The 24,561-nt window shown below is 36.2% G+C and overlaps 3 protein-coding genes across 4 annotated transcripts; 1 reads left to right on the top strand and 2 right to left on the bottom strand.

Moving 5' to 3' along the window:
• The first annotated feature begins 921 nt into the window (after nt 1-921).
• On the top strand, nt 922-2,738 carry LOC127795525 (vignain-like). The gene is made up of 4 exons (XM_052327272.1): nt 922-1,378; nt 1,578-1,813; nt 1,959-2,099; nt 2,245-2,738. Exons 1-4 carry the CDS (start codon nt 931-933, stop codon nt 2,500-2,502), a joined length of 1,083 nt encoding a protein of 360 aa, XP_052183232.1. The 5' UTR covers nt 922-930; the 3' UTR covers nt 2,503-2,738.
• A 2,973-nt stretch (nt 2,739-5,711) lies between these two features.
• On the bottom strand, nt 5,712-8,652 carry LOC127793886 (BTB/POZ and TAZ domain-containing protein 1). Of its 2 annotated transcripts, none has more exons than XM_052324662.1 (5): nt 8,416-8,652; nt 7,962-8,095; nt 7,239-7,542; nt 6,825-7,141; nt 5,712-5,978 (listed from the first exon to the last, which is right to left on the bottom strand). In XM_052324662.1, exons 1-5 carry the CDS (start codon nt 8,563-8,565, stop codon nt 5,792-5,794), a joined length of 1,092 nt encoding a protein of 363 aa, XP_052180622.1. In that variant the 5' UTR covers nt 8,566-8,652; the 3' UTR covers nt 5,712-5,791. The 2 variants fall into 2 exon arrangements, with proteins under 2 accessions (XP_052180622.1, XP_052180623.1); XM_052324663.1 differs by lacking the exon at nt 8,416-8,652 and adding an exon at nt 7,780-7,865 and having other exon boundaries at nt 7,962-8,087.
• A 6,743-nt stretch (nt 8,653-15,395) lies between these two features.
• Nucleotides 15,396-17,455, bottom strand: LOC127795923 (probable pectate lyase 18). The gene is made up of 4 exons (XM_052327903.1): nt 17,289-17,455; nt 16,379-17,119; nt 16,102-16,240; nt 15,396-16,019 (listed from the first exon to the last, which is right to left on the bottom strand). Exons 1-4 carry the CDS (start codon nt 17,399-17,401, stop codon nt 15,798-15,800), a joined length of 1,215 nt encoding a protein of 404 aa, XP_052183863.1. The 5' UTR covers nt 17,402-17,455; the 3' UTR covers nt 15,396-15,797.
• Nucleotides 17,456-24,561: the final 7,106 nt, after the last annotated feature.

The raw sequence follows: 24,561 nt of genomic DNA, 5'->3' as shown, positions 1-24,561 counted from the left end.
AACACCATAAAATATCCATTATTCAATTAGTTTATATAAAATTTTAAAAATAATTTATCTTAATTTAAAACTATTTTGCATTCTCGATAGATTGACTATGATAAGATCTCATGTTTCGAATTATTATTAATTTTTTTAAGGAAAAAGATAATGAAAAAAAGTATTGATAAATAAAATAATTTGAAGATTCAAAAATAAAAATAATAAAATTTTAAGAAAAGATATAATATAGAGTTAAAAACAATAATAAGAGAAGAAGAAATAGAAGTAACGTAACCATTTAAAAAGTAGAGAACAAAAATGAATATTATATAGAATAAAATAAAGACTATGTTTTAAAAATGGGTGGAAATTAGATATATAGGTTGGAGGAGCTGTATGTATGTGTAAAGTTCCAAACTCTCTCTAAAGCCTAAACTAGAATTTTCTTTTCTTTTCAGCGGGACTCATTTTATTAAAAGATTTGCCGTACGTATTGAGGGAGGGAGTACCCATTGCAGCCGCTAGCCCCAAATCTCCAACTGAAATAACCAATGCTCGTCACCCTGATCTGCCTTTGCCCTCAAGTTGAAGTAATTGCTGACGCTTTTGGCATGCATGGCTAGCTCATATCGATCACCTACACACATAACAGTACAGCTAACGAATTTTCCAACTATTTTTCTCTCCTCTTCCCTTCCCTTCTTGCTTTCGTGAACTTCTTCACGCATAAGCCACAAAAGCCCCTTGCTTGTGTGTGCAAGTTTATACCCATATCTATGTATCTTCTTCCATTAATTATATTTCAACGGCCGGCCATGGTTGATGCCCGTAAGGGACGTATTCTCTCAACTTCTTCATTTATTATCACTTGTATTTTTCTTCCATCTCTTGATCCATTCTTGTATATAAGTTAATTCGCCTGGACATCCATTCCCATCCACCACAAAAATGGGATCAATTTCCAAGTACCTTCTTGTTGCTCTCGCCTTCGCCTTGGTTCTTCGGCTAGGCGATGGCCTTGATTTCCACGAATGGGAATTGGAGACGGAGGACAGGTTGTGGGATTTGTACGAGAGGTGGAGGAACCACCACACGGTGTCCCGGAGCCTCCACGAGAAGCAACGGCGGTTCAATGTGTTCAAGGAGAATGTGCGGTATATTCACAGCTCCAACAAGGAGGACAAGCCGTACAAGTTGAAGCTGAACAAGTTTGCAGACATGACTAACCACGAGTTCAAGCAAACTTATGCCGGCTCGAAGATTAAACATCACAGGTTGCTGCGGGGAAGCCATGGGAATGGGAGTTTCATGTACGAGAAGGTCGAATATGTGCCCCCTTCTATTGATTGGAGGAAGAAAGGCGCTGTTACTGGCGTTAAAGATCAAGGGCGATGTGGTAAGCTACAACTCTCCCTAACTCGCAATCGATATTCGATATCGGATTGTTCCTTTACCACATGAGCCTCCAATCACTCCCCTTCCCCACGATATCTCCCTGGCATTAGCCGGAGCGGGCAATATGTGCGATGCAGCCAACCTTTGGCAGTATAAGTTTGCTTTTTTGATCAAATGATTTTGGTGTTTGTGTTGCACAGGAAGCTGTTGGGCGTTTTCAACTGTTGTCGCTGTAGAGGGAATAAACCAGATCAAAACAAATAAATTGGTGTCTTTGTCGGAGCAAGAACTGGTTGACTGCGATACCGAAGAAAATGAAGGCTGTGATGGGGGGCTCATGGATTTGGCTTTCGAGTTCATCAAAGAGAAGGGAGGCATAACAACTGAGGAAAACTACCCTTACACAGCTAGAGATGGAAAATGTGATGTTTACAAGGTAACTAAACTACGGTTCGCCTTTTGGTTATTTTAAACACTTTACACAAACTAAATACGAAATACAAACACACACACACACACACACACAAATAACGAGGTTTAACTTTCTATCCATTGCATTATTATTTTTAATGCTATTGCAGGAAAGGAATCCAGTAGTCTCAATTGACGGGCATGAGGATGTGCCTCCTAACAATGAGAAAGCCCTTCTAAAAGCAGTCGCGAACCAGCCTGTATCCGTTGCCATAGATGCTGGAGGAACTAATTTCCAATTCTACTCCGAGGTAAACGTTATGAAATTATAAATAATTAAGCTATATATATACACACACACACAAGTACAGAACAGTACATATATATATATATATATCTCCTTGGAGAAATGTAAAAAAAAGTTTAATATACACACACACACACTATAATTTGCAGGGGGTTTTTAGTGGAAACTGTGGAAGAGAGCTGGACCATGGAGTGGCAATAGTGGGGTATGGAACAACTCAGGACGGCACCATGTACTGGACGGTGAAGAATTCATGGGGAGAAGAGTGGGGAGAGAAGGGCTACATTCGGATGCAGCGAGGGGTTTCAGCCAGAGAGGGGCTCTGTGGGATAGCAATGGAGGCTTCCTATCCCATCAAGTTGTCGTCCCACAACCCTACTCCATCTTCCTCTAAGGATGAGCTCTGAAATCTCTTATCGATCCATATATAGCTTAATTAATAAGTTTCATATGCATAGGCTGGTTAATAATTTGTTCGTGGAGATTAATGATTAATTAGTTGCAGTGCATGCATTCTGCATATCATCCATTCATTGTCTCGTGAAAACATGAAATTTGTCAATTATAATCACGTGTTTATGTATGTTGAGCTGAGCTGTGGTTAGCGCTCAGGATGAGATGAATAAATCTTTCTGCCTTCGCTTGCTGGTTTGAATTTGAAGAGATGCATGTGAGACATCGCTTACAACAACCCACCCACCCCCCCCCCCCCCCCCCCCCCCCCAAAAAAAAAAAAAGGGATAAAAGAAAAGAAATGAGGCGTCCCATATGGGTTTGGATGAAATTATTCATGGCTTCTTGTTCATGAAAGTGTAAACTGGTAAAGCCCAATGCCTCATGGGGCTTGATTGATCAACTTATAGCCCTGGGCCGCCTGGTCAAACAACCTGAACCCAATGGGCATATGTATGAGTTTGATGGAATCATCCATGGCCTATGAGTTCACAAAAGACAATGATATTTTCATTTATTTCAGTTGTGAATAAAACAAGTATTTAAAAATACATTGATCATAACCATATAGAATAAGATTAAACATGACAAATAAAAAAAAGGAGCAAAAATAAGAAACTGCTAAAACTCAGGCTTTTCTTTTCATATTGATATTATTAAGGAGATTTTAATAAAGTATCAAATTACTGGTCATATTTGTCAAAAATATCAACAAAAAAAAAAATTCTTTTGAAGGCTTAGTATAAATAGTCAAATCTATAGTGTCAAGTGAGGCTGACATTAAGTATAGATAACTATGGCTTGCACCCTATCAGTCGACAAATAGGACCCGCAAGAGCTTAGACGGGTTGAAGATAACATTTGGACAAGCATGCAAGTTGAATGACATCCCCATCACCCCCTTTTCTCCATCTTCAGCTATCAAGTTTATTCAAGTCTCTATCTGCCATCATATCATCGTATGCCTCTCTCTCTCTCTCTCTCCCATTCTCGAACCTTGCTACTGGTGCCAATTACAGATTTTGATTCCTATACACTAAATCGATTTGATATCTCATAATTTTAGTTTAAAGTACTGAAGAAGAAAACACAACTAAAAAAATGATTGTTTCAAGGTGATTAATCTACTGTAGAAAAAATTGACTCTTTTTTTTCTGCTTTGATACTATGACACAATTGTGCGTATGAAAGAAATTGTATTATTCCCTTGTATATGGGCAAACAATACAATTTGAAACAAGAAGATGATTATAAAAGATATGAAAGGTTTTACTTTTGGAATTAAGCTAAGATATAATTCATTGTCTGCATCTTCAAGAGATATAGATATCAGAAAGAGAAGATTATGCTGAGATTGAGATATAGATATCATGTTGTGAGGTTGAGATTGTAGGTTTTATTCCTAAGTACCCTACTAAATACCTAAGTAGTAGTCTAGTATGTCATACAAACCTAACAGGGTATGAGGTTAATCAAGTGCAGGAGATAGAACACAAATTTTTTTCCATCATTTTGGATATCCAGACAACGTGGCCTCAAGTTAATTCCCGACCCTTTTACTTAAAAAAAAGAAAAAGAAAAAAAATGCAATTAGGGCACAAGTTTGAGCCTGAATTAGAAAGATTTTGGGGACATGTTGATGTCGAAGGCCAAAATGGAGTGCAAAAAGTCAAAATTAAAGAGGACCGGTGGGTTGAAGTTGGGGCCACAGGGAAATGGTCTCTGGGGAGTGCGTGCTCTCTTTTGTCTAAAACCAACACCATTAATTGCACATATCCTTTTGGTGTCCTACTGAAATCATGAATTCCACTGCCACTGCAAGCAACGATAGGGCTCGCTCATCAGAAGAGAGAGTGCCTATATTCGTTAAATTAATTAGGGTTTGATTTCTCATCATCATCATCATCATCATCATCACTAACTTCAACTACATTACCCCACATGGCTGGCTGCACTTCCTGCGCAGAGCTCTATAAAGCAAACTACCTCTCCTCTCCTATGTCCATGGTTTTGGAACACTCATCATGTAGTACTAGTCTTTACAAAACATATATAATGGATGGATTTCTGGGTTCTGTTCTGCCTGACCAAATATTCCTTCTCTGATATTGAGCACTCCATTAATATATTGCATCAGAGCCCCCTCTAGACATGAACATGTAAATCAATTTGTCATTCATTATATTATATAAGAAAAAAACTCTGCTTTAACTTAATTGCTACAATATATATATATATATATATTTTTTAAAAAAAATTAAAAAAATTTATTAATTTCAAAAATCGTTATCACATAAAATTGAAAACTACATAGAATATGTGTATCCTTATAATTTTTAACACGGGTATTTTAGCAATAAAAAATAAATTACAGCATAAAAGTATACATAAAAAAGTTTCTCCTAATGTTCAAAGTTGAGCTCCAAGAACTCTCTTTTCTCTTTACAATATACAAATCTACTTTTGAGAATCCCATCTTTTCTTCAGATATACAATGGGGCCTCTCATTCTTACCTTTTCAACATTTCTCAAGAGTCAAGTCAACCAAAGCCAAAATAATACGGCACTTAAAATGGAGTAGTTTCCTACCAGCGCAACTTGTAATTTAACAGATCAATATCTTCAGCAACCAACAAGTTCGAGTCATAATCCAATTAGCAGAAGTACTTATGTGAGTTTTGTCCATGATCATATCCAAGTTTAAACCATCTAAGTAAAAATAAAAGGAAAAGGTAAGAACATAATGTGTGCTCTTGAGATGTGGTATAAATTCAAAGAGTGCTCTTTATCTTTCAAAAGGTACACTAATTATCTCTACTATTCAAAGTATTGTCAGATTACCCCCTGCCATTAGAATTCTCGTTATACATAATATTCCTAACATTTTATATACTTAATTTCAGTTTAACAGAGGACAGATCAGTATAATTTTCAAGAATACATATAATAATTCAGGGACAGCTAAGTGCTGCTGGGTATAATTTACTCAAAACGTTACGGTTTACATAAGATGCCGAAGTCTATTCAAAAAATGAAATTAACAAACAACCTGTGCATTAGGATCTTTTTTCAACATAACTCCGTCAAAGACACTCATTTCTTGATGTGGGGTTCCCCTACTTAGCCTACGTACTCACCAACACCTTGTGTGGATGCAACCATGGAAAGCTCCCAGAAACTCAATTCATTCATTTACAATCAACGCAGCCTCATTAGTTACAACAAACAAGCCACACTCTATTTTTAACGATCATGTAGCCTGAAGCTTCTGATTCCAGGATGATCTGTTATGGATCTTGCTTCCTCCTCTCTTTTCCTCTTTGGAAGAGACAGGGAAGATATGGCTTTCGCTGATACCACCTTCCTCACTAGCAACCTCCACCGAGCATCGTCACCCCTTTTCTCTTGTTGCTCTTTCAACTTGAATTGTCTGTAATACAGAAACAACAATAATATCACAACTCGTTGATTATTGTCTTAATGAGTACAGACAGGTATGAAATACATGAAAAAAAAAAAAAAAGGAAATTCAGAGACCATTGTAATCTTCTACGCCAGTGGGACAAATAGGTCATAATTAATTTAGAAACTACTAACCGATGGATGTGACAGTGTTCTTTATAATGCAATGAACCCATAAGTATAACAAAATTTCCATCATACAATTTTAATGAAAGATAGTATTACGAAATTATGAATAATTCTTAAAAAAATATGTAAGTTAATATTGTCGAAATATAAGTGTGTTTTTCATCCATGTCCATGCCATTTATTTGAGTCTTCTCAATTCAAATGAGAAAAAAATAAGACTTTAAATAGACATGAAGGACCCACTGGCTTCTATTGGCTGGGCATGCCTACTACAGTCCAATCACCCCTTGGTGCAGTCAAATCACTTGATGGGCTATCGCGTTAAGAGATATCTGCCCTCCAGAGGAGAACAACTAAGACTAGTGTTATATTGTACGGAGATATGCGTAAGTCTCAATATTGAAGCCCTCCAATTGGGACTGCCCAACCACCGAACCGAGAGTGATTGAAGATTCCAACCAACCAACCAACAGATTCTCAAACGCCAGCTAAGAAGGCTTTTCAAATGAACGTTTCCATGTATAAGCTAGCAAACATGCTCAAAATGACACATTTTAAACATTTTAGGCGTCGGGTTCTATTACATTATTGTCCGCGGGGTCCTATTGCCCAAAATGATTTGAATAATAACGATTCTATCAAGTAAAGAAAAGGGTTTTCGACAATTAATTTAACGCGTACTCACCTGCAAAGTGGGACTCTGCAAATATCAGGCTGGTCGCAAATGGAGGAGTGAAGTCTGAGGAGTTGCCACATTCGCTTGCATCGAGAACACCCACCATTCACCCTCCTCTTACACATAGCAAAATGCCGAATCAGGAGCTGCAGACCTTGACACGTGGCAAAGCGGCTACATGGGCCCCTATTCTTGGTTGGCTCCATATCGTAAGGCCTCACGTTCGTGCACCCTTCCCTGCATATGTGCTCCAAGCACTCCATCGCCTCGTTTAGCAGCAGATACAAGCTCTGTTCCTCTCTGTGTCTCCTGGTTCTCTTCTTCCTCTGTTCTCAATCACAAATTGTATAACTACTCAGCACTTAGTTCAGCGTATTCGTGTTGTTTTTTTTTATTTTTTGAGTTGTTGGTTCGGGAATTTACCAACTCAGTTTCATCAATGAATTGTAGAATCTCCAGTTCAAGCCAGGGGTCATTATCCTGGACGAACTTCCAGCCCTCGGTCATCTCTACGGATTTGAAGTTGTTGGAAACCAGTTTCATGCACTTGAGGTACAGATCGGAAGCGTCACAGAGCCTTGCAAGTTGAAGCACGTCGACCACATTGTCAATTGTCAGCCGTCCACCCAGGGCTTTGGTGCATCTCTGCTTCAGCTGAGGCACTAAGAACACATGGGAAAGGGCCAAAAGATGAATCCCATACTTGTCCATCTCCTCCTCTGTGCACCTGCAACAATGTGATCTTCTTCGTCATTTGGCGTGATTAATTAATTGTTCAAATTCTAACTCTTTTCCGCTGATATTGGAAAGGAATTATCATATTATGCACATTAATAAGTATTATTAATATTTTTGAGGCGTTGAATGTTCCACGTGTGACGCGGAAACGACTTAGAGAAAGGGCAACAATTCATTGCCTTAAATTACTGAGATTCTACGCAAGGAATACCAAATCAACCACCACCTGATTATCACGTCAAATGGATCGGTTCAAGCTAAAGAAATCTGCTTGCTCGGCTAAGTATTTCGCGAATTCAGAGACCTAGAATACTAAAATTTGGGTAATAATTAGGTCAAGAATGAGAGGTGCGTGAATTTCATCATCGCGATTACAACAATAAAATGGCGTATGCGAGGGGAACTGACTTGGTGGTGTAGAGAAATCGGACAAACACGGCAACTGCATCGCAAGGAACGCCGAGAATCGGAATGGTTCTCTCCGATTTGCGGTGTTTCCGTGGCCGATCTATGATGCTTTCCAGTACTGGCGACGCCGATGCCTACATTTCCAGAAACAGAAAGAACAAATACAAGTCAGATTTTCTGAATGAAATGCCTAAAACTGGAAAGTTTTAATAATTCCTATTCATCTAGGCTAAAAATCTCTGAAATGCTTGGAAAGAGAATGTTCCGGAAGTCCTTTGAAATTGAAGCGATCAAGAAAGTTTGCTTTCTCAAAAACATAAAGCAGAAACAAGCCTTTCCGCAACATTTGGAACCGAGTTAAAAAGGCTTTTCAGATTTGTCGCTTCAAAAGAGTTAAAATTCCTCAATCTACATCGACGGGAATATGATACAGAGATCAGAGAACCCTAGGTACCAAAATGCGACGGTGCGCCGGGATGCGCAGTCCGGTGGAGGTGACGATTTGGACATCAGCATCCGGAAGATCACCAGAGATTATACCAGACTCAGCCGCCACAAGCGGCGGATTCCCCCTCGCATCGCAGGCAAAAATCGTCATCGACATTCTAAAGGTCGGAGAATTCGATCGTCTTCAGAGTCTGCGCACGACAGTCGTTAGGGCCTTCCCTGGGACGCCATTTGAGTGCGGTTCCTGCCCCTTTTATATATAGTGCGAGGGAGCAAGCGAAATCGAAACAGAAAAGCAACTTGTCATAAAAAAGACTCGCTTTCCTCCACGTGCAAACCACGCGCCGGATCTGAGACGCCTTGGCAAGTGCAGCTGATTTTGGCAAATGCCTCGAAGTCACGTGGAGCCTCAGATGAATTTCCAGTTATACCCCTGAACTTTAGGAAGTTTGTCCCCTGATTTTTTTGAGGCTGACTGTAAAATAGATAAACCCAACTCATCAAGGCCAGCTAAGGCCGGAGTTAACAACCGGAGAAGCGGCCTTTGGGGGAGCGGAAGGAGTGATTTCACTTTTTGGTCCGACGTGTAACTCGTTCTCAGCCCTTTTCCAGTTGTCACTGCCACTTGGATTATTTAACATGGCGCCACGTAGCCGATCCATCCAACATGGCCTTTAAAAAATCTGATCCCCGTGGCGTTGGCGGATCTTTTGTTTTGTCCATTTGTCACCGAGATGCCATCTCCCACAAATCAAATAATGCTAGTTAACAGATTTAACTTGACACCTATATTAATATCTTATTAAAATATTCTTATTAAATTATTTAAGTGAGATATATAATTTAAATAATAAATACAGATATTTGAATAAATTATTAATACACCATTCACTTAAATAATTTAATAATGAGTATATTAATACACTCATTATTAAATATTCTAAATAACATATTAGGTGGTACGTATATAACATGTAACAGCATTTAATACTTGCCCTAACTAATTACCCCTTATGGGAAAGAAGTGAAGTGGTAGGTCCACACTTGTTTTAATTTTCTTTCTCATTGATGATTGATTTTTATTTTATTTTTCTTAAAAAGTTAAAAGGGATAAGGTTGGCAAATACCTCCAATCCATGATGTGAAATTAGCAGGTTTTTATTTTAATTAGTCTCGACAATGACACCTAATAATAGATATAAATATAATTAAATAAGTTAATCTTATCAACTAGATCTCTCATGAATATGCATGGAAACGGATATATATGATGATGATGATGTATTTAACTGATCTAACTTACTCCTTTAGTAAAACCCCAAAATCATTTGAGAATAAGAAATGGATTGGCATGCATGTTTCAATTCATGCAGGAGAGAGTTGGTGATGATTCAAGCATCACCACCACTGTTACCTACTACTACAATTGATCAACGTACGGTAACGCCACCTTTTCTCAGTAATTGGGGGGTCGTGTTGGACGACGTGGGGCGTGCAAAAAACGTGCGATCAATATTTGTGGAATGGAATGTAGATTAATGTAGACCCCACCAATTGAAAGAAATTGGTGTTGACTGTTGCCTCTTTCTCTGTTTATAGTTAAATTAAATGCATGTGTATTTGTTCCATTCAGAAGGGAGAGAAACTTCTCTCAATTTTACTTTCACCGCCGCCACCCACCCCCCTCACCTACTTTGTTCACTCAGTCCCTGCCAATGTTTTAAAAATCGAATCAGAAAATGAACTGAACTATTAATCGGGTCATGAGTCATTTAATCCGGTCAATTAGATTGGAGTGGTCCAATCGAATAATGTTACATATATATATATATATTTTATAATTAAATATATATTTAAAATATTAATATTCTATATATTATTATGAGAAATATTATTATTAATTAATATACAACTAATATTTTATATATAATTGTTATATAATATATTACAGAATTAATTAATAATTAAAATTTAACATAACATTGCAGGCGCACAACAAATCAAATCAGTCCACAATAATTTAGAACACAGACCACAAAAAAAGAAAAGATAATGGGTTTCTTATTACTTACTGGGCGCCGTATCAGCCCAGCACCGAGCCCATAGTTTAATAGGGCCTATATAAATTACAAATGAAAGGCCCATTGATAACTAAAAGCAAAGCTCTGGGAAGTTCTTAAAGCTGCTTAAGCACATATTTTACGCATATATCTATTCTATTAAATTAGTCCATCTTGTAATTGGGCCTCAAATTGCAAGGCCAGGCTCCATTCTCATCAGCCTGGGCTGTACTTTAATCTCCACAGCAGGCCCCTAAAGCCTAATGACCCTTAATCGTTAACTTGAGGTGAATTTGGCACATTAAAGTGGGTGTTTGGTAAATGTATGTACAAATTATTAGAGTCATGTGAATTTGGTCAGTTCAAATCTTTAAATTCAACTCTACAAAAATGTTAAAGTTGAGTTGAGAGTGTCTTAAATCAAATTGATTTTTTTTTTTTTTTTGTAAAGTTTTCAATTGTGTTATAAAAGATGTAGACTACCACACTTTCTAGCTCAACTTTAGACCAACAAAAATGGAATAGTGTTGGATCCCTTTCTTGGCCACATACAACTGCCATTTGTTGCTTATGTCAATTTGAGCCTTTCCATTAGGTCTGTCTTATTCTTTGTAGGCATGTTATGAGCCTCGTATATTGTTAGAATTTTATTGATTATATTACTAATTTTTTATTTAAATATATGTTTCGTGTGATATAAAAATACTCAACTCAAGCATTAGAAGGGAGTGTGAATCGAACAAGTCACTCAAAAGAAGTCTTGAAAATAGTGATAAGTTTTGGAAACATAGCTTTTTGTTTTTGTTTTTTTGAGGTCTAATTATAATTTACCGTTAATTGAGCCTCAATTCCCTGGGTTGTAGTGGAGAAGCATCGATTTGGCATGTGATGGGAAGTAGCATCCATTGCAAGTTTTGCAGGCTGCAAATAATGATTATGTGGTTCTGGAGAGGGAGGTATTGTTGCCCATGTTCTAAGCAAAACATGATATGATTGGCATGTGTTGGGAGAATAGATAAACCATGCTTTTTGTAAGTTAACACGGGAGTTAATTAGTTAGTGTACTACATGATTAATTAGGGCGGCCAGGGATGGATGATAATTTGCGTCCAAATGTTGAATGGTGGACGTCGTGGTGGTATATATGTAACAAAAATTTGATTGCAGACTTTAGAATATATTAATCCCGAGTCTCATTCTCACGTTATGCTCGCTAGGTTGTATTAATTTGTTTAAAAAGTAAACTTTAAAATTGCTAACAAATATATTTAAAAGCTTTTTTCTTGAAAGATGTGAAGGCAAAATAAATAATATGGCCGGCCAAATACATATGCCCGAACTTATAGATATCTAAAGGCTATTCTCTCCAACTCTGCTTTTCTCTTCTTTATCACCTTGTCTTCAACTTTTCACCCTCTCCTTTAAGAGTTTTCCTTACATTTTCTTTCATTGCCACTCCCTTGGCTCTAAAATATGCTTTTTTGACTCGAGTCTTTGAATATTCTTTTAAGTAAGCTTTATTAACAGAGTCAGAACTAACAAATTCATTTTCGAACAATCTATTCAATTAGTAATGGATTTTAGAATTAAGTCTAGGTGATCGAATATATATTTAGTATAAGATATGCATGAGTAGAACTCATATGTATAATTTTATTTTTTATTATTTTTATATGTGTACATGTAAGTTCTATTCGTATATATATTTTTTATGATAAGTGACGTGCCATGTCAGCAATAACACATATCTTTCAAATTGATTTCAAATATTAATAAAATTACATTTAAGTTAATTGAGATAAAATTGTCAAAATTAGAATGCTTAGATAAATTTACAAAAAAGTTTTGAGTTTTTTTTATTGTTATTTGCCCTGAAAAATATATATAGTCAACCAAAGTAGTAAGTATTAAGTCTTATTCCTCTTAGTTTTAATGAGTTGGGAATCTAATTGGATTAAAACTAATGAATTCATACCATTTATTAGATTTATAATCTAATTTAAAATTAAATTTAAATAATTAAATATAAACATTGTACTACACCCTAAAGAAATAAATCAGAATCAAATCCCATCCGATCGAGTTCTCCATCTATCACAAGTACCACGTCATCAAAGTAATGATAGAGCAATTATTGGATTAATATAAGTACGCCTATATATGTTCTCCCCTTCGTCGAGTATTTATATTTGCTTAAGTTAAATTAAAAGAAATTAATTTCATTCTCATTCTTAAGATTATTGTATTTTTAGGTTATTGTTGTCGTTAAATATTAATGTTTTATTTAGTGAAATTATATTCCAATTATTATTAAGAGGCACGATTGGTTAGAGTTGGACTAATAATTACCAGCATTATATTAAATAAAATAAATTAAAAATGACCCAGCCATCCTAGAGTTTTTGTTAATTAATTTTTTTTTTGTGTGGCTAAAACTGCAAAAATCCCACCAAATATATATATAAATAATAATTAGAAGAAGCAACTTGATTTGGCGCGGAAGCAGTGGTCAATTAGCAGATTTAGGCAGCCTTGAGCAGATAATAATTAAAGACCGTGCTTTGCGGACAACCACTTAAACCATGCTTCTAATTAAATCTCCATTTCCTGAAATGAAATTATGAGGTCTATTCAAGGTTTTTAATTCTTTTGTCTGCCACATGCTTTGTTCTTCTTTTTCTATTTCTCTGCAGTGCAGTGTATGTGTATGCTTCTAATTCTTCTTCATCAACCCCCCCCCCCCCCCCCCCCCCCCCCTCCTTTAATGGCGGATGTCTTCTACTCCTCCTCAAAAGTCTATATATTTTACTACAGTTTTAATCCTCTCTCTCTCTCTCTCTCTCTCGTCCGTGTAAGATAAATATATTCTCTCGTGCCGTGTACCTGATTTACCTCCTCTCTCGTGGTGTGGGGCAGTCAGAGAGGGGCTCCCGGGGTGAGGGATTTCACCTTTTGGTACCCAAGATAAATATATTCTAAAGTCTTATAATAATATTTTTATTGCAACATATATATTAATTGCATGTTTATTTATTTCTATCAAAACAGCAACATTCCAACGGAGGATTAAGGATCGATTGATTCCAATGGTTGGATTGAAATCCAATCTTATGTCCATTAAATAATATTTAATTTCTGAAATATTAAAAATATTTCCATTAATTGGGTATTAATTAAACCTTAGAATTGGAAAGTATATTTTAATTGAATCGAAGCAAAGAGAACCCAAGATGGGTTGCTTTGGGGCAGGCAGTGATTGAACAACTAATTATTTTACTTGCTTGTCGCATGCGTACGGAGCCATCATATCATATCGAATATAGTCGTCACAGTATCCGACGGACTAGAAAGGCACTTCTGTGGAGGCTATCTGCCTCGACGCTCGTGTCACCCTTATGATTTACACGTGGGATTCCTTTTTCTCAGAAATGTTGTATATTATTATTACATCACACATTTCTTTTTATATATTTATTATTAAATTAAAATTATAATAAATAAATTGAATAATAATAATAATAATAATAATAGAAATAAAATTATACTGACCTCCATCCATTTTCGTGTTTCTATGGTGGGTGGGTATCGCATGCCGGAAAAAGCGCCGAAATTCGTCAAAGAGACAGTAGTCCTAATTAATATATATATACTTTAATTAAATTCAACAATCACTCTTCTTCAAAAACAGAGCCACATCCACCATTAAAAGAAGATCAGATTGCATGTGCCCCTGCTCCTTCCTTCCTTCCTTCCTTCCTTCCTCTTCCCTCTCTAACCCTAATAAGTTGTTCCTTTCTTCTTTCCGCTAAATGCTCGAGTGGGCCCCTCCAATAGCGTCAATTGACGGTGGTGCGTCCGTTCGTTGAGGAGGATCTGTCATGATTTACAGTTCAAATATCTCATAATTACAATTTTTTTTTCCTTCTTTCAAAATACCTTATTCTTTATGAATTTCATATATATATATATATATTTTAATAAATATAGCCATTTATATAAACAAGAGCATAAATAATCATGGCTTCAGTTAAAACAATCTACTAATGAATCTACAAAATAATTGAAGAATTATCTCAAACCTCGTCAAGATATAATGGCCCATCTGTTATAAGAAGCTCCAAGAGCTTTTGAAAAGAAAAGGACAAAGAAGGTATATATATAGTTGCATGCTTAATTAGACCGATCGAGTTCTGTTTATAAAAGATTTGTCGAGAGAGGTTTTGCTTAGTTTGGTGAGGTCTCGTTTCTTTTGATTTCTTCTTAATTTTGGAGAGATTTTCTTTATTGATAATGATGTTTATCATCTTAATATATATCTTGTCTTATCTACTAATTTTTGTCACATGTCAGCGACTAACCACTTCTACTTCCTCCTTTTTTTTTTTTTTTTTTTAAATAACTAACTAAATAACCACTCCAACTATATTATCTTCTTTTCTGCTACCGACACATGAATATGAAAAAGTCGGGTCATTCAATATATAGAAAGTTTAAAGTTAAAATTATGTGAGAGTACGTGGGATGGTATTAATTTTGCACGAAAGTTCAATTTGTGTACGTACGTAGCAGAGTTAGGTTGAACAAATTGCTCATAGAATATAGTACGTAACGTGGAACATGACAAGTGTACAAGTCCAAGATCGTAAGTTAGTGTTATAGGCACGATGGATCCATGTTATATAAAATTTAATTAATTAGTAGGGGAATATTATTGCCATGCATTGAGCCCATTGATGACCTCTCATGTCTGGATCTTATCTTTTGTTCCCTAGCTAGCTAGTGTCTCTAGCTACTTCATTCATCTTCTCTTCCAACTTCTCTAATTGCTTTATTATATATATATATATATATTTGTCTCACTTGCTTTCAACAGAAAGCTTATTCTTGCATATATCAATGAAAGAGAGAAATTAAGAGAGGCTTAATATGTGTAAATAGATAACTAATCATGTATATATTGTATATAGAGATAAATGATCAACACTTCTGAACCTTGCTATCTCGAGGCCAAGAGGAATTGACAAAAGCATCCCCAATGGTTGCCCAGAGCTGCAGGCCGAGGTTGTACATTTGACGTCAATCAAGTAAAAAAAAAAAACACAAGCAAAAACAAAAGGTGAAAAAAATATATATAAAACTGGAGGGGAGGCTAGCTAGCTTAGGTTGCTGGGGCGGGGAGAATTCAAAGGTAAAAAAAAGGGGGGGCAAAGAAAAGAAAAAAGCAAATCCAAGCGGTAGATACGACTTAGACTTCTTGTGCCCTCCTTTCATTTTTCTTCCCTCGTACCCTTAATTTTCCACTAAAGTGGAGTTGAATTTAGGGTTTTGATCAGCAGCGGGAACCTTTTTTGCAGCTGAGTACACCCGCAGCCCCGGTGATGGGCCCCACCAGAGAAGATGGCCTGGCTCCAAGGCTAGATGCCTTGGCATAGCTGGACGAAGCTCCTGCACCAGATGGTGTAAAGAAGGCTCCATTCAGCATCAAGTCTCCCTCCGATCTCCAGTTCCAGTTTTTCCATTCACTCTGAGGTGCATCCTCGTGCTTTGTCACCTGCATTTTTCAAATTTTTCCATTAGTGTGAATGCATACCGAGAAAAGAAAAAGGAAAGAAAAGAAAGTTGGGAATTCTAACCTCTTTCTTAAACCTGTCACTGGGAGCCAGAAATCGGTTGCCTTGGCTGTTGATGGTGGGGTCAGCGCTTCCTCCAATGGCATACATTTCCCAGTGGGTGTAGTCATTGTTCACCACGTGGAAGTAGCCGTGCCTGCATCTGCATGCATGCATGTTCCAAACATCATTAATCTTCAAGATAATCTACAGATTTTCGTATTTACATTGAATTCCCGATCGATCTTTTAATCCCAAATAAACAAATTCATTGATGCTCCGAAAGGAAAAGGTTTTTTACCTAGGGATTCTTTGAATAAGACCTTCCCCGAAGTGATTGAAGGCAATGGTGACCTGCATGTTCTTGTCCTGAGTGTAGGTATCGCTGTGGCCCAGCAGCATGACTTTGTCATGGTGGGTCATGTAATTGTTGGAAATGGTAATGGCCGTGGACCCTTGGATTGCATCAATCAAGCCATCGTGGCAGTTGGAGAGCGAGCAGTGGTCCACCCACACATGGCTCCCCCCAAATATCGACACCCCATCGCCGTCCGATATCGTCCTCCATCCGTAGTGCCGTGGGTTGCTCCGTACCATAGCGTTCCCCCCCTGCTTGCAATCGTGAATGTTGATCCCATGTATAATAATGTTCGTCACGTACTGTATCGTAATGCAAGGCCCGCCGGAGATGTGCACGCTCGCTCCCCGGCCGTCGATGGTCTTGAACGAGTTCATGATGAGCTCCTCCTTTAGCTGGATCACCATGTCTCGTGCGAAGATGATCCACAGAGGCTCGTCCTGGATCACTGCGTACCGGAGCGTCCCCAGCTTCGGGTTCACCGGGTCGTCGTCGCCGGAGTCCGTCACAACGTAAATCTTCCCGTCTCTCCCCCCAATGGCATTCTTGCCGAAGCCGATGGCGCAGTCGGCCAGCCGCTGGCGGTTCTTCTCCCAGTCGGGGTCGCACCGCCAGCAGTCATCGATGGGGTTTCCGGAACCACAGGAAAGATAACCCAAGTTCCTCCTCGATGCATTGACCTTCCTGCAAACAACAATAAATTAATGCCCATAATACAGCCCATTAGAACGTACACACCCAGTGTCACGCCCCAAGTTTACATGCAACAATAATGTAGTAAAATCTTTTATTTCATTATAAGATGAAGTTGTGTACATACATAAATTCTAAATAAATAAATAAATATACATACCTGTGTAATTCTTGTACCACTGTTTCGGGGTCAGGAAGGGGGGAGGAGGAGATGAGGGTGGGGGCAAGGAGGGAGAAAAGGACAATGAGCGAGAGGAGCATAGAAGTTGCCATTGGATTTGTGTGGGGGACAGAGAGATGAGTGTGAAGGTATGAGGGGTGGAAAGGAAGGGGAAGGGGTATAAATAGACGTAAAAAGGCGCGGGGGGTATGGCGTGATTAAACTAAACAACAGGGGTCCCACTGCATCGTGATTACTGCTTTTGCGGGGATTCCATCTCTCTTGGTAGTTTTGGTCGTTAAGCAAGCATGCCTTGCCCACCATATCTGCTGCTGCCGCCCCCTTTACGCTCTCCAAATTTACGAAAGCGCACACCCGCAGTTACGTACTGTTTGTCCGATGTGCGGTGTAAATTCACCGACCATGTATAAAGATTACTACTGAAGTCACTGTAGTCAGTTACCATCGTCCATCAATTCAATGTTTATGTATATATGTATGATGATATTGTTGGTTATCTTTATTCTCCGTGATATGATATCGGATGAGACATACTTCAAGAAATTCTTTAGTTAAGGGCAGGCAGGTCTAAGAATTATTTGTGGACGACTATGGATTAATGTCTTTACTGCAAGGTTTGCGGGGGAATTGCCTAGAGATAATGCATGTGGATATGGACATTAATAACCCAACTTTTTAGCCATTACTTAATTGTTTGGCTAACGACACACAATAAATATCCCCAAGATTTCATGGGACCTGCCAATTATCTGCACTCGCATTTAGAAAGATAAACAGAGCTTAAGAATTGACCTCGGCTTGGGTTCTTTGTCACTTGTACAAATTCTTTAGCAAGCCAAATTTCTTTCTAATTCTGCAACTGTATAATTGTTATTGCTGTATCTTTTAAAATAGATATATTTCTATAAAAATGTCAGTTTGGTAATTAATTATCATACATAACCCAATTATTAAGTACCCTTATTGTTGTTGATTGATTACAACAATAGAATTTTGATGTAAAATAATCATTTTCAAGTTGTCAAGACATCACATAAAAGGAGGATGCAGAAAATTTCTTGCTTAAACACTTTAATGTTTAAGTTAAATCTCTGTATTTAGAAGAATTAGTGAATTCTTTTTTGAACAAAAGTGACGAACCTTTGTGAAATGAGGATTTGCCTATTTAGAGAGGAGTTGAAGAATTATTAATAATCTTTCTTGGTATTTTGAGATTAAGATTTGAATTTTTATGGCTAAACCTTATATTTTACGTGATTCTTGGAAAGATTTTTGAAGATATTTGCTTGCACCTTTAGTTCTGTTGGAAGACTTTCTGAGAGACCGAATTATGACACTCCTAGAAGTCCTTTCGCAAAAGTATGTGGAGACTCTCTCAATGATCTCTCGGCATAGAGGGTCTCTGGGGGGCTTAATTTTTTGTGCAAAACTTTTTTATTTTTTTGACTCCTATGCTTTATCTTCAAATATTGAGTTTGTGTTTTGTAGGCTTCGTGATTGGGTGGGTTAGTGTGTGTTTATTGGGAAGATCATTAAGCCCAAGTTTTTTTCCTTATAGTCTTCTTTTAAGTTTTTCTCAAGATTTTTTTTCAGCCCTCTTATTGAATTTAACTAGAACTTGGTCCACATATACATCACTTGTAATAAGAAATCATAATAGTTTTTTTTTTTGTGTATAATTCGATTCAAATTTCTTTAAAGAATCATGGACATAAATTTTTTTATATTTATTTAATATATAAAGTTTTTAAATTATTATATGTCTTATCAATTTGTTTAAAACATACATATTGAAATAATAAAGTTCGATTCTGATAGATAACAAAAAAATGGTGGCATGTCACATGTGCACATGCTTTTGCTCAATAAATCAAAGTTAACGGTCCAATTGGGGCCATTCCATCCCCTCTGCTTTGTCCAATTAAAATTCATCTGCTTATTTGTGAACCGCAAACATCGCCGTGACTGCACGTTAGCGAAGGAAAGGTCGCCGTCGGAGATGACGTGGCGTGGCAGCATCCCATAGGCGAGAGAGCCGACACATGGCCCTTGATGGAGGCGCATTCTAAGCGTCGAATTTGATACCTCCCTCACTTGATCGGGGGTCGGGCTGAAAGCTACGGCCGCACATGGCAGATCCGGCTTGGGAAGATATCGCCGCCTTTGATTGAGGATAGGGAAGCAATTGGAGCCCTTGAAGTGGTTTGGCTTTGGGGAAAGCACGCGACAGAACCAACGTGAAGTCCTTTTTTAGGGGTGGGGGAGGTAAAAGGTAACGCCATGTTCATTGGCTCCTCCTCCTCCGACGGCGACTGCCTCCCTGATTGCCACCTAGCAACCACCTCCTCATCTTCTTCACACGTGGCGTCCTCTTCACTAGCAACCTATCATTGCCTCTCCTCCAATCCCATTCTCTTTTCTCATCCAAATTCCATCCATGTCATGCATTAGTGATGGCATTGGTGCGAGTTTTCCATATATAATAGTTCAGATGATACTTTGTCGACGGAGGCTGTTTAATTTCCATAATATATATATAGTTTAATCCCATATATACCCAATAATATTGAATTGATTTAATCCATATATATAATAGTTCAATTCGGATGGCATTGGCTTGCAATTGCAATTGGCGTCCTCTTCTTAATTCACTAGCTAGCAACCAATGATGCTATTTGGAGTTTTCCATATTATCCCATAATAATATTGATTATATAGTCCTTCCATGAGAAAAAAAGGGCGGGTATGCATTTGCATGGGCCATTGCTAATTAAGAATATGAATACTTTGCCAGAAATCAAGGCAGATCCTGTGGCCTGCAACAAAGGGCATGCACATTCAAAGCAACCATAATTTATTTATTGGCTGAAGCAATCAGTAGCCGCAACTCAGCTGTCTAGCCACATGTGAAACAGTGGGGTCATGTTTGCCACAAGTCTTCTGATGGTTTTATTGCATATATCCATTATCCACCAAGTCTCATTAAAAATATATATATATATATATTTCCATTGTATAGTTAAAGTAAAAAAAAAAAATCAAATTTATTTTGCAAGAAAATATAATTTAAATGACTAGTATTTTGTTAAGCTCATGGAAACGTTAAAATGAAGCATAATTATGCACATACATGATCTTAAGCACGAGTGTGTTTGGTCCTAAAATAAATAATTATATAAATAAGAGAAATTAAATACTGTACCAACTGATTTTTTTCTTTGAAAAGTGTACCATTTTCATATCCATACGAAATGAATGTCATTGGTTGCACATGCCATTACTTTATAATTATGTTCCTAAAGTCAAAATTGTCACCTTCTGATATATATGAATACACATCTAGCTAGGTTTGTTCACTGTTCATTATATATGGAATTGGTCAGCCTTTAAAAAAATTAGAAATCAAAATCTAATAATTTTTCCTAATGGAGAGCAAATGACAAAAAAAGAAAAAAAAAAAGAAAGGACAACCCCTACAACAAATTACAACCCAAAATTGCATTGTATCTAAAAAGCAAAACCAAATAATAGCCCCCAACATCCCAAATAGCATCATTAATGGTTGTGTATCCAACAGTGTAGTCTATATATAACAAAATTTGTGTATTCTTATACAAACAAATTATTATTATGTTTTTGAATTAAATTGTATACTATATTTAAAGTTGCGTATTTGTCATATATATATATGATACGTGCTTAACCCCAGTCCCTCTAGTACTTATAATTAAGGGATGCCTGTCCAAAGCCGAGCAATGGACAGGCATGGGACATCAATAACAAAAAAACAAAAATAAAATTTGTCCTGGCCCAACTCGGCCATGGGCCTGGGCTGTAATCCGAAGATGGATTCATAGGCTTCGAGGCCTAGGTTTCCTACTCTAGCTCTATTCATGCCACCCTCGCCCTCAGTTCCTACTTTGGGCCTATTATTAATTAATACGTTTGATAGCATGTGTCTAGAATTATCAAATTTAATATCAGCCCCACTCCAACCATATTTCTTATTTTGTTTCCTATTATATTATAAATAATTTATTTATTATTTTAATTTTACTTCAAAAATTATGTCCGCTCCAATTATACTCTATATTCTCTTTTCTATTTCATTTATTTATTAATAAATTTTAATTTTATTTATTTTACATTACAAAATATTCCAAAATCATAAACCGCTCGATCTGCTCCTTACCAAAGCAGACGCCGCTGCCATCGGATCTGGTGGTTGTAATCCCAATTTAGTCTTTCGTTGCGCCTATAACTCCTCTTCTCCAATCTTTTTTTCCAGGTCTATTAAGCTCTTCATCTTTAACATTTTTTCTACAATCAATTTTTGTCTTTGTTTGGGTTAGCGTCTTTCAATGTTCATTGGGGGGGGGGGGTTCCGGATGATTCCAACAATTTAGATTGTCACGTGACAATTAGTTTTTAATTTTGTTAAATTTTTACTTGGGACATTTGTTAAAATGAGAAAAATAAGAGATATTAAGATAAATTTGGAATGCATTCCGAATCAAGATATAAAATGATCAAGATAAGACTGGAAAATATTCTAAGATTTCTATAAGAGCGTTTGTTAAATTTTTTGGAATCCACTGATAATTGTATTTTTTTTTTATGTATTTGTTAATGCATATGATAAGCATCAAGATAAGAGTTTTTTACCAAAATATCCTGATTAACAAATTTATGATTAAAATAGTATTTTATGATTAATATGAATTGTCAAAAAAATTAAAAATAATATTTTATTTTCTAAATTCATGTTTAAAAATAAATTTAAAAAGAGTTGAAAAGTAGAAATAATTATTGTTAGAATTAGAATAATTCCACCTAGATAATTAAAAATGACCAAAACATATTTTCATAATAGGTAATAAAATATAAAATTGAATAAAATAATTTAAAAATTGATGAAATGAATTATATTAGTTAATAAAATATATATATAGAGAGAAAAATTTAAATTTTAAAAATCAATGAAATGAATAATGTCATTTAAAATTTAAAAATTGTCAAAACATATAACAATTTAAAAATATATTAAATAATATTAATGATAAGAGTTAAATAAATAAATTTTTTTAATAAATTTAAATCTTTAAAATGAATTAAATGGCATTAACTATTTTATAAGGGGCATATAAGTAATTGAGCCTTATCTAGAAAGAGCCAGATAAATTTATCTGGGGGAATATTAGATAAATTTATCTTAAAAATGAAAAATAAGAGATCACGTGAAGATTTTTGTAAAAATAATTAGATAAATTTAACAAACACGTTAAAAAGACCAATCATCTAAAATACTTCTTATAATTGATATTTTTTTTCCTTATCTTAATTGACAAAAACACCTTATAGGAGAATTGACTATAAGAAGTTTAATTGGGGGTTGAATTCTGATTTTGATTCCTTATTTTCATCTTAACTAACAGAATAGAGATCAGTTGGAGCGACCCTCACCGTACCCGTCTCGTCTACGAAAAAGAAATTTGATATGACATGAAAAGTGCCCTGTGGGTGAATACTAATCGACCGCGCCAAGTAGATAAGGTTAAATGATGAATTTATTCCTACACATATATTAAATCTTTTAGAAAAATCTTGGACCACTAGGCGAAGAGATTGAAATCAATGGTGAAGATCTTGTAGTGTACTGTATGATGTGTCATCATGATCAGATATGATTTGGAATTAAATGAGATGGAAAGCGAGAAGTGACGTTTGGTGTTGTCCCCAAGTACAAGCCATGGGGTGGGTTACAGATTAAATAATGAAAGAGGTTCAGGTGAGGTTAGGTTTCCAGAAGGCAAGGGGTGGCCGCCCGCAATAGGATGGAGATTGGGACATAAGAACTCTGGCCAAAAGTAAACCGATTGACTATTGATCAAAAAGGTGAAATCGCTTATCATCGACGTCTTTCATACCCGACTTGACAAAATATGAGGAAGATTAATCATGGTGATTCAGTCGAACGTAGTGACTAGACCCAGACTCACTACGCACAAGGAGCTCCCCTCACTTTGAAGAAAAGTACTCCCACACTGCCGCTTGCGAAACTCGATCCTCGATCTTGGTTTAAGATTCACCACGAAAAGTACTTTGTGCCCTCTTCTCAACCAACTAATCTGTCCATGCGGGCTAAACCAATTGACTATTGTGTATGTGAGGGAGGGAGGGAATAAAACGCAAAAATGGCAATGTAATGATGGTTGAGTAGGTTAGGGACGAGGGTAAACGGGGGAGGTAGGTGAAATTATCCTAATGGAATTATATATGATTTCAAAACTAAATTTATGCTTTACTCCAAATATATATACTCAATATATGAGTTAACTAAATTATATTATGCTTCATTATTGAATCATTACATCACATGAGGTGAATTATAATCAAATCACCTCATTCATACCATTAAACTAGCTTAATTATAGTTAATTTATTAATGATAAAAAAAAATTTGTAGAGTCAATCTCAAATAAATCACATCTAAGATCACAAAATATTAGTGTCTTTTCTATTGTGATTATTGAATTTTAATTATTTATAAATAATTATAAATATTTTAAAAAAATTATAACATAATCACATTTAAAAATTTTCAAGCCAAGTTGGTAACGTTGATATGATAAATAATAAAATTCTTTTATTAATTATAAATAACTATTAATAGAATGCTGTCATGTGTTAGTACAAATCCTTTCTTTTTCGTTCTGTCTTTTCATTTTTGTCTATTGCTTTTCCAGAACTGGCTCAAGGTGTTGGGGATATAGACCATTATTATTTTAGTCTCTAATTCCCTAATAATATATTAAAAATTAAAAAATTATTAATTTTATTTTAATAATAAAATTAAAATAATTATTTATTATATTCAAGGATTTAACATAGGCACATCTAAAGATTACAAATGGGAGATCCGAGTCAGGTGGCCCGCCTCTCGCTTGGCCCGCAAGAGAGGCGGGTCAGGCTAGGGCAATGAAAATTGGGGCCTAACAGAGCCTTCTGGCCCTTAATAAATGGGCCAAGGCGAGTTGGGCCAGGATTTGTCTGGCCGACCCTTGGCTTGGCTGTTTGGATCGACTTGTGGGTCATTTATTTTTATTTTTTAAAATATATTTATAAGTAAATAATGTTTACTTATAATTTTTATGTTCGTAAAATTATGTTTATTATAAACTTAATTTTATGAACATAATTTTTTAAATATTTTTTTTATTTTTTGATAGGTCGGATTGGGCCATTTTAACGG

The sequence above is a fragment of the Diospyros lotus genome, chromosome 2 (genome assembly GCF_014633365.1).
Source record: "Diospyros lotus cultivar Yz01 chromosome 2, ASM1463336v1, whole genome shotgun sequence".
Taxonomy (NCBI): domain Eukaryota; kingdom Viridiplantae; phylum Streptophyta; class Magnoliopsida; order Ericales; family Ebenaceae; genus Diospyros; species Diospyros lotus.
Note: the sequence above shows the minus strand (reverse complement) of the source record. Positions and strands in the feature narration are given on the sequence as shown.

Excerpts from the sequence above, each read along its gene's own strand:
- LOC127795923 (XM_052327903.1), bottom strand. The coding sequence starts at position 17,401 with ATGGCAACTTCTATGCTCCTCTCGCTCATTGTCCTTTTCTCCCTCCTT. Across the intron at positions 17,120-17,288 it reads GTGGTACAAGAATTACACAG|GAAGGTCAATGCATCGAGGA; the intron begins GTATGTATATTT and ends TGTTGTTTGCAG. Across the intron at positions 16,020-16,101 it reads GTGACAGGTTTAAGAAAGAG|GTGACAAAGCACGAGGATGC; the intron begins GTTAGAATTCCC and ends TGAAAAATGCAG.
- LOC127795525 (XM_052327272.1), top strand. The coding sequence starts at position 931 with ATGGGATCAATTTCCAAGTACCTTCTTGTTGCTCTCGCCTTCGCCTTG. Across the intron at positions 1,379-1,577 it reads TAAAGATCAAGGGCGATGTG|GAAGCTGTTGGGCGTTTTCA; the intron begins GTAAGCTACAAC and ends TGTGTTGCACAG. Across the intron at positions 1,814-1,958 it reads GAAAATGTGATGTTTACAAG|GAAAGGAATCCAGTAGTCTC; the intron begins GTAACTAAACTA and ends ATGCTATTGCAG.
- LOC127793886 (XM_052324662.1), bottom strand. The coding sequence starts at position 8,565 with ATGTCGATGACGATTTTTGCCTGCGATGCGAGGGGGAATCCGCCGCTT. Across the intron at positions 7,142-7,238 it reads TCATTGATGAAACTGAGTTG|AGGAAGAAGAGAACCAGGAG; the intron begins GTAAATTCCCGA and ends GATTGAGAACAG. Across the intron at positions 5,979-6,824 it reads TGCAGAGTCCCACTTTGCAG|ACAATTCAAGTTGAAAGAGC; the intron begins GTGAGTACGCGT and ends TCTGTATTACAG.